General features: G+C 31.2%; 1 protein-coding gene across 2 annotated transcripts in view; it reads right to left on the minus strand.

Moving 5' to 3' along the window:
* The window catches only part of LOC129224083 (zinc finger Ran-binding domain-containing protein 2-like), a 28,568-nt gene extending 21,091 nt beyond the window's left edge, over positions 1-7,477 (minus strand). For both annotated transcript variants that reach the window (XR_008580675.1, XM_054858483.1), the window contains exons 1-2: positions 7,275-7,477; positions 3,963-4,015 (exon numbers count right to left, since the gene is read on the minus strand). Coding sequence is in view for 1 of the 2 variants with exons in the window: in XM_054858483.1 (XP_054714458.1) it covers positions 3,963-4,015; positions 7,275-7,309 (88 nt within the window). In the remaining variant the exon portion in view is untranslated. The remainder of the gene's footprint in view (positions 1-3,962; positions 4,016-7,274) is intronic.
* Positions 7,478-10,133: the final 2,656 nt, after the last annotated feature.

The following is a 10,133-nucleotide window of genomic DNA, read 5'->3' on the forward strand; positions in this document are numbered from 1 at the left end:
AGAAAATGTTTCTGTTTGCTGCTTTAAAGATCATTGGGCTTCGAATTCAAAAATGATAGCATAACCGGAATTCAAAGCGATAGAGGTTTTTGTTGGTCTGGTCTCGTGTGTGTCATAGGTCATAGTCAAAACGACCTTTGCTAACTAGAGAATCCATTACAATTACATTGATTTTTCAGCCAGTATTTACTGCATATTCTTTTGGAAACGTACAGTCTGGTTAAAATAGTACATTCTAAGTGAAAGTTGTTGCATAATGAAGCGAGCAAAACCGATAACAAGCTTTTTTAAACCCAAAGAAAAAAATTAAAATGACGAAAAGGATTGCTCTAAAAAGAGAAAGTTAACGTTATCTGAAGAAAACGAAGTACAGTCTGCAAAGCAGCATTAGTCCCATCGGACCCTTCTGAAGGTAATTTTATTTTAATTCAAAAGAAAAACTGCATAGCATTACATGGAATAAAATGTTTAAAAATGAAATGAATCTAGATTATTTCTATTAGCTTGGTTCACATTAAAAAGTAGAAAATAAAAAAGACTTCTGTTTATAATACACGAAAATTGCTGTTGCTCTCCCAAATAGATATTTATGTAAATTCTAAAGCAGCTAATAAAATTAAAAATAAAGACTTGAGAGGAGAACAGATGGTATGCATTTGAGCGAATAACTTTCTACCGCCTATATTTCTTCCTTAACTTTTCTCATTCAAATTTTATTAGCTACTTTAGAATTAGCATAAATGTAAATACATAAAAAGCAACATATAAATATAACGATATGAAAAGCAATTTCATTTTTTGCGGGTTATAATTCAAGAAGTCTTTTTTTATTTTATTTCATACTTTTAGTGCAAACCAAGTTAGTAAAAAGTCTTTATAGTCTGATCACGGATGAGATTGAAAGTCAAACATCCAGTTTACAGGCGGAAATGGAAGTATCTATTAGTTTTAAGGGTTGCCAGCTTTTGTAGATGTGTGTTAGTCTCTAAATTAAGCAGTCACACTGAAATGAACGGAACACGCTCATCAGATATTTGATTTTCTTCCTGATTTGGATAGACTGGTTTTGACAAGACCGTTGCTAGAAAATTTCACTTTAAATTAAATGGAGGGAAAAGAAAAAAAAGTTGAATTTTCCATAACATTAAAAAAAAAAATCTTTGCTTTTGTTTTGTTTGACACAAGTATTGGAATTGGGGCACTCCATTCCAAAGTATGTAAGATTCACCTCCCTCTTATTTTTTTCATACTAAAAAAATGTACACACACACACACACACACATATATATATATATATATATATATATATATATATATCAGGGGTCTGGCCAGAGGATATTTGGGTCCGTTAACGGACCCTTCACAAAAATCCGATCAACCAAAACGGACCCTTCACAAAAATCCGATCAACCAAAACGGACCTTTCACAAAATCCCGATCAAACAAAACGGACCCTTCACAAAATTCTGATAAACAAAATCGGATCTTTCACAAATTGTTTATTGAAAGAGCAAATCTGAAAGTAAAATAACGCATATTTCTGTGTATAAACCAAAATTTTTTTAACCTTTTTTTAAGTCAAATTAGAGGGATCAGCTTATACAAAATCGGCTAATTTAAAAAAAAAAAAAAAAAAACGGCACTCTTGCGATGCTCTTTCAAGCGATAAATAATTGCTACTGCCAAATAAATATAATGGTTGTTTGTTTTATCACAGCTAATTAGCAGCGGTGTTGCAAACTTTTCTGAAAAGGCATTGGTAAGCACTTTTCTCCCTGCTCATGATTTAATAAACAATAATAATATATATCTGCGAAATGAACTTACAACTGCAAAGGGATAGTAAGGGTGGGGGAAAAAATATGATCGCTTCAGATAGGGTTACCAACTTCAAAATTATCACCACTTAGCGTCTGGCGTTGAACCTTTATAATGACTTGATTAGAAAATATTCTCATCATTTTACCAGCTTGTCAATATTTGCGTTTTTACGGGGGGTGCGGTGCGATTTTTAATTGTTATTTTGGGAGAAAATTATATGGGTTTTGATTTTTCGATGCTAACAAGGATGATTGACTTTAAATAAACTCTTATAATTACCGTTTTTTTTTTCTTTAGATGTCTACATTTTGAAAAATGCAATCTTTTAACATCCGATATGAGAATCATATTTTGTTCTTTTTTCAAGCTAACTTCGCTTTATTAGGATGCAAATAAATGAAAAGTCTTTTTATTTCTGTTAAAACTCTCATTTCAAGTTTTTAAAGCAAAATTCCATTTTCTGTTATTAAGTCAAAAATTAAAATGCTGAATAGATGGTTTATTTTATTTTATTTATTTTATTTATTTATTTATTATTATTATTTTTTTTTTTTTTTTGCTTCAACTGTGTCCACAGATATTAATGAAATGTTTATCATAGGACTCTAAAATGCAATTTCAAAATAATTTTATCAAAAATATTTCTTTCACGAGCTGTTTTCATACTTTTGATGCCTTCACTTTGAGAATTGCGATCTCTTTGCATCCGCTATGGGAATCTGATTTTTAGAATTTTTGATGATTATTACGCTTTGTTAAGAGGTAAACAATTAAAATATCTTTTTATTTTTGTTAAAATCACGGAATTTATAAGTTTTAAACGAAATTCTGTGCTTTTTAAGAGTCTTGGGTCAAAAAGTTAAATGCTGAACCCTATTCTGAATTTTATTTTATTAATTTATTTTTCTGTTACAATTATTTTAAATACTGTACAGAAATATTTCTAGTATAATTTAACATAATGTAGAACAGTAGATAAATATTGATACTTGAGAGAGCGATCTCCCCCCCCCCCACGCCAAAAATCAGACCACTCCAGAATGATTTTCTTGACATAGAAGAATAAAACACTCAACTTTAAGTTTAATTGATGCAGTTTGTGCCATCTCTAAATTCTAAAATTTCGTTTTAACAATAATTTCAAGCAAATAATTTCGCAAAAAAAATTTTTTTTTTTTGGGGGGGGGGGGGGGGGGGGGGGGAATTATTTGATTTTTCACAAAATTAATTCATTTTTCACAAAATTATTTGATTTTTCACAAAAAACGGACCCTGTGAAAAATCCTGGACAGACCCCTGTATATATATATATATATATATATATATATATATTAGGGTGTCCCAAAAAAATGAAAGTAGTTTTTTTTAAACGCATACCCTCTTATTTTTTCCCTTTTATATCAAAACCGTTGTAAAAAAAGTTTCATGCAATTTGAAGCGCGGTAACCCGTGCCGACTTGCGCCTAAAGGCCTAAACGTGTAAATAGCACGTGTATTCATAAGCAAGCGAACGCTGGCAATGCGATACTTTGCGAAGCTCAAAACAGCTGTAAATAGTACACAGAAAACAAATGAAAACAGAAAAATAAAATGATTAATTTTGAGGATCGAAAAATACCTTTAAAACATATAAATCATATATTTAGTACTCAAATAATAGCATTGTCAAGATTGTAACTTTTGGACATACATAAAACTTCCAACTTCCTTTTTTCCTAAATTTTTTAAACAAAATATAATCTGTCTTTTAATTTTTTAATTTGTAGAAAACATTATCAAAAAAATATTCAGTTTGAGATTTATACCCTTACTTTTTTTATGAAATGTTTGGAAATATTTTTAAAAAAAATGTTTTTTGATGGTACATTTGCTCAGTTAACGTTTTGAAAGTCCAAAATTGTGCCTTTTAGCAAAGAAAAAATATTTTTAAGGGTATTTGAAGAGCACTTTTTCCATAATTTATGTCAATTCTTGTCTCTACACAGTATTATTATTTAACTCAAAAATTTTTGTGTCAATTCAAAGAAAGTTATTGGGTGTTGAAGCTTCAAAGTTGAGGTCTGTGTTTGCTCCCACCTTTTGAGAACTGCCCTATGACCAAATGGTTTGAATGTAAAATGTTTTATTTAATAGAAGGTTACCTTTACTACATCTGTTGCAAGTTGTTCTTCTAGCAAAATTGATATTGCTACACCTGCAAAAGAAAAAAAAACATATCAGATATAGCCATTTCGTTCACTTAAAATTTTTAACTCAATACATTATTTAACTAACACATAGATATGAGTGATAAAAGGCAACTAAATAGATAAATAGAAACAAATACTTGAAAATCATACACAGTTGTGTTCCAACTTACAATCAAATATTTTACACAATAAATTACACACAGCTGAATGACTAAAGTACTGGTGTCAAAGTCAGGCCTGTCATTTAGGTGATCAGTATTGGGGGAGGGGGGGGGGGGGAGAAGGAACTGAATTTTAAAAACATAATGTAATGATGCATTTTGCATATGTTTTGATGTTCTTCGACTATAAAATGCAAAGAGTATATACCTTTTTTCATCTGATAAACTTTGGAATGACGGGCCTGGACAAAACTAAATATTACCAATGCTGATAAATGAAAATACAAACAGAAAAGCTATCAGAATTTTATAACAGTCAATACAGAACCCAGATTTTACTAACCAATACATACATATAACGCTTCTTTTCTGCTGATCTGTGAGCACTACTCTCTCTCTCTCTACAGGTAATGTTAAAATATGGTACAGATGTGATATACCCCCCCCCCCCCCATTTGGCGACATCCGATTTTTTTCCACAAAATTGAAATATTTTTCTCGCCAATGAGGCGATAATTTTTTAAGCATGGCATCCCTGGCGAAACTAACCTGTGTTTAGCAACCCGAAGGCAATCTTACAGATCTGTTCAAACTTGTTTACTTGGGTTGTTTACTCGGTTTCACGCAGGAGAGATACGTGGTGTTGTTTCGTGCAATAAGGAATGCTTATTTTGTGTTAGTTTAAATTCAGCAGTTGTGTTTTGAAGTAAAAACATTAGAAAATGCCAGTTTCTTCAAACTTGAAGGTTAATTAAAAGTTAACTTCAACGTGGTGTGTATCTGTAACGTGCCATTGTCATATGATGTATTGTTTTAGACTGAGTGTGAGAATTTATACCATAAAAAGGTAAGTTCTTTATTTTAGAATTCAAAAAAAAAAACTCTCACTTCCGAAATTCTTTGTTTTTACAAATCCTTGAGGGTTTCTTGTAGTTTTTAACTTTATTTTTACTGTATGTAAATTAATTTTACAAAAATAGTACGGTTATTTTGTTCTAAAAGTTAATTCTTATCGATGCCACGAATTATTTAGACATTCTATTAACGTGCCTACTTTAGTTACTGAATTTCTGAAAATAAGTTGACTCCAGCATTTTATAAAAAATATAAAGGTGTTATTTTATGTAAAATATAATAGGTATTTTGAAAGCATGTCTCGATAACAAATAAATGTATGGCATTTTAGCATTGTTTATGCTTAGGATGTTCTGTTGAGCTATTTCTACTTTTCATACATCAAAAATTGAGTAACTAAGCGCTTTTTTGGCTGAAATAGTTATTGCTTTTGGGGATGTTTTCCGCTTTAAACATCGCAATTTGAATCGCTTTGCTCTTTTTTAGCAGAGTATGAGAAAATTTTTTGTTCGATGAAATGCATGTTGGGAAATAGCTTTTATTTCTATTGGTACATATTTCATTGGTGAGCTGTTATAGTAATTTGTCAATTTAAGCTTTTTAAATACTTTCTAGTAATTGTTCTTTGTGTACAAAAACTTTGTAGTTTCTGGTATTTTTGAAGCATATATTCGTGATATTTTTGGTGTGGTTTTATGTTGTTTTTATATATATTGTGTTCTGAAGTGCTTTGATCATGTTTTTTTATCTGATTTCTTCCTGTTGGCGCTAAAAAAGCATCGCTAAGAACGATGTATGACATATGTCGTCATACATCGTTTTCTTGGCGACGCTTTCTTGGCGCCAACAGGAAAAAGTCGCCAAGGGTGGGGGTATATCACATCAGTTCCTAAAATATTACGAATGTACATTATAGTTTTTTTTTTTTATAACAGATCAAATTTCTCTACATTTTTTTTTCTTCATAAATTTGTTTTCTAGCCATTTGAAGCCATTCCAGAATTCTTTCTGTTCCATCATATATTATCTTTGTCAAAGCATAAACAAAAAATTTGCATAGAACGTGATTGATATAAATAAAATTGCATAAGAAAAACAAAATAAAAAAGCAAGTAAAGACTACGATATTCTCTCACTAGTCTATTTGGATTTCTAAAGATTATGGTTTGATTTTACCCCTGATCCCAATTTTACCTTTTCTTGCTTTGTGTATTTTTTGTCACTGGACCGACAGAATCCGTAAAATCTGTGTTCCACTATACATAAAAATTGATGAAAACATTTAACTTTCATAGTATGTCTTTAACCGTTTGTCAAGGGAAGCCTGGACTATCAAGGGCAGAGTGTGCCACTGAAATTTTTAGGGAGGGTGGGGGTATTTTTCTCATTTTTGGGTGGAAGCTCTTGCTTTGGGGAGAGGGGTTCTTGCTTTATTTAGGGGGGGGGTACCCCTGCCACTATGGTCATTAACACAGATACGTTAGTCTCAGTCATTGAACTCAGCTAATATTTTTCTTTACGGTTACCCTATTAATTCTTCATTCATGAAGAAGAAAGATATTTTTGCATGAATGTTTTTTAAGCATCATGATGCATCAGAGTCAACATATGAACAATTTAAGTGCAGTATTGTTCGGAAACTAGAATGCAATGAAATAATGCTACAAGGGTCCTTTCAATTATTTAAAAATATAGTTAACCTTTCCCCCCATGTTTATCTCAAACAGAGTTAAGATTACACTGAGGTGGTTTGCCCCATTTGGGGGGTATTTTTTTTCTGAAATTTGGAGCAGTAAAAGGTAATGAATCTTTTTAGGACACAAGTTGAAACATGAGGAAAATCTGCCTCCTAATAGACCAACCTCGAACAGAACACGATGGGTCACAATGTCAAAAGATTCAGAGATCAGCCTGATGTTTTCAAATTTTAGACTGAACATAAATTTCCGTCCCATTAAATATGAAAAATCTTGGGCTTAATCTCATGTATCTACGATTGATTTTATCAATATTTGGACAAATCTAACTTCATGATTCAGATTTATTGAAGAATTCAATCAATTTAATTTGTAAAGTTAACAATTTGGTAATAAAATCTCATTTTAAAAGGCAAAATAATTACATTTTAACAAGCTTTATCAATATTTTCTTAGTGCCAAAGATTACGAAAGGGGTGCTACAGCATCAAACAAACTATAATTTTTAATTATTATTGTATTATTAAAAATGTTAAGCAAAATTTTCATACTGGGTGTCAGAGCATATCCAGTCACCGTCATTCATCTTTTCAGTATTTAGTTTACAAACAAGCAGGCTGTCTGAACTACTATTACATGAACAAACCTAAATCACTGAGAGATTAATTTTATGTATTTATTGTCAAATAAATGCATAACAAAATCCTAACCATATACACAATATGTATCACGTAGTAAAAAACATTACAGGCGAATCGAGAATCTATCGATATTGAAAAAAAGTTGCCATTTACACCATCAAAATAAGGAAGTGTTTAAAATTATTCAACCTCTATTGCTTTAAAAAGGAAATTAATATTACATAAAGAGAGCGTAGATCTTCATAAAGAAAATAGTGTTGATGAAAGACACTTTATTAACACCATTTATTAAGTTTTTACTCTAATGTGTTTCTACAACTCACAGTCAAAATATGTTAATAACTGTAACGTGCAAAAGATAAAATTTCATTCTAAAATTTGGTAGCGTATGTGCTGTGCAAGGTACTGTGACTGGAAAATTGTTGTTGAAACGCTTCGATAATGTCTTTCTGACTGAAATTAAGCTTTATGTGAGTAATTTTCATATTAAGTAAAAATTTATTTGTTTCTGCAATTACGATATACCTGTCATGGGTCAGAAACTTTAAAATGTCATTGCGCGCCAGATTTGATAACTTTTTTTTATTAAACGATCTATAGATCATTTCATATTTGACTTTTCAAAAAATTTTACTGTTTTTAATAGCTTACGCTTACTTGTCCGGTCCATGTACATATCCATTCTTAATGGTTTCCTTCAGATAACCTGAACTAAATACAGTAGCAGCCATTGTTCAGACGTTTTTCGATGAATGCTCGTATGCGGAAGGGCGTCGCGAAGTTACAATAGCTCTGCTTTGTTTAAGTATGAATAAATCTTGGATCCATTATAATGAATTGAACTGTGAAGTGTAACTTCATTTTGATAGTTTGTACGATCCATATTTAAATAATCTTAATTATTGAAGTGGTGTCTCCATGACTTTCTATATTTAAATTTCCTCTGCTCTAAAGATATCAAAATTGTCCTCAAATTTCACATCAGATTTTACTGTTAATTACTAAATAATTACATGTCCATATTTCCTAGGAATCACTCTTGATAAAATTATTTTAATTTTCAGTTAAATGTAATTTATGTTCTTCTGCAGATCTCTAAATCAATTATGAAATTTTCCTTGTAAAATAAAACTGACTACGACTAACTATAAATATTTATTTTCCATGTCTTTCAATGTCGAGAAGCTCCAGACAAAATAAACTTTTTAAAGTCCTGTTTTTTTTTTTTTAAATCCTGCTGGCTAATTCCCGTCTAATTGGTTTACCATGTTCTGGAATTGCTAGGACAATATCGTGTGTTTGATGTGGTCCAGGGTCATGTCCAAGGTTTCTAAAAGGTTCAGATTTTGAAGATGTTCTGCCGGACAGGGGCTTAGCACAATGTTTGACCTACGTAATGACCGTTGTGTTTAAAAGTCTCTCGTAGCTGTGCGTTCTTAGAACAAACACTTATTGAAACAGCAATCAGCCCACCAGGGTTTCCGCTAGGTTGCATTTTTCGCAAAATGCGAAAACACTATCTCAATTGCGAAGATAAAGCAATGCATTTTCGTTTTTTTGCTCAAATAAAAAATAAATTAAAAAAAGAAATAAATGTATAATCCTGGGGAGAAAGCATGCATTGTAATAATCAACGTAATCTTAGGTAAGATGTTTAAACTACTATTAAGTTCAGTAGCACTTAGTTTTATCCTGTATTATGTTCGACCAATAACTGCTTTATTAGGCTGTAACGTTCAAAAAACCAATAATGTATTTTCGTTTTTTATTTTACGTTTTAAAAAAATAGCTGCTGTTCTTAATTCTTCAAAGATGCCACAGATGAAATGTGAATTTTATTTTCAAATGGAGATGAAACACAATATAAATATTTGAGAATGTGTAACATTTTAGCATTTTGCTAAAAAATTTCCCTCAATTTAATTTTTGCGCTAAAAAACTTTTGAACAGGGTTTAAACCCTGGGGCCCACACTTTGATATTCAGATTTTATACAAACGTAGAATGACCTGGAATTTGAGGGTAGTAATGATACCCCACTTCCTTGTTACTTTTTGTGTAATTATTTCGTGGGTGCCCTTCTCTCCAAGAGTGATGAATGAAGCTCTAGATTAGCTATCCCTAATAGGCGACCATTTCATTGCAAATGGCTACCAAAGAAGGCGACCATTTTATTGCAAATGGCTACCAAAGAACCAAGTCCCAGTCGCTAAAAGTGTTAAAGTCAAAAATCAACTATGTTTTTCAGGCATCAACTTGTTTAAAAAAATTGTTCGTTTTTACAATCGCGATATTCTCTCATCTTTTTTTTTTCTTTTTGGTACAGGGTTTGTTTTTGTGTTTAGCACCTCTTACAATTCCAAATTCCTTGAAAAATAATATTGTCAGGCGACAAAAATTTTCTGCGTAATAAAGGAACTAAAGTCTGTATGAGTTCTTACAGTTGCTTCATTTAGTTACAATTACCTACATTTGTTTTATGTTTTAAAATTTGCAAAATATTTGTTGTTGTCTGCCTTTATATTAAAAATAGAGACGTACCGAGAACTCGGTAACTACTCGGTACTCGGCCAAATTTTGATCCGATACTCGGCCAATACCGAGTAGTTGCAAAAAATTGAATATTGTCCAAGACAGATATTAAAATTTATAAAAAAGTGCAAGCATATATAATATTCTGCAATCATTTATAGAAGTCAAATTTAAATTTTGAGAATAATGAAGTTTGTAATGCTTCAATGGAATAAATCTCTATTTTAATGTCCCCAAA

This window comes from Uloborus diversus, chromosome 6 (genome assembly GCF_026930045.1).
Source record: "Uloborus diversus isolate 005 chromosome 6, Udiv.v.3.1, whole genome shotgun sequence".
In the NCBI taxonomy this organism is placed as follows: domain Eukaryota; kingdom Metazoa; phylum Arthropoda; class Arachnida; order Araneae; family Uloboridae; genus Uloborus; species Uloborus diversus.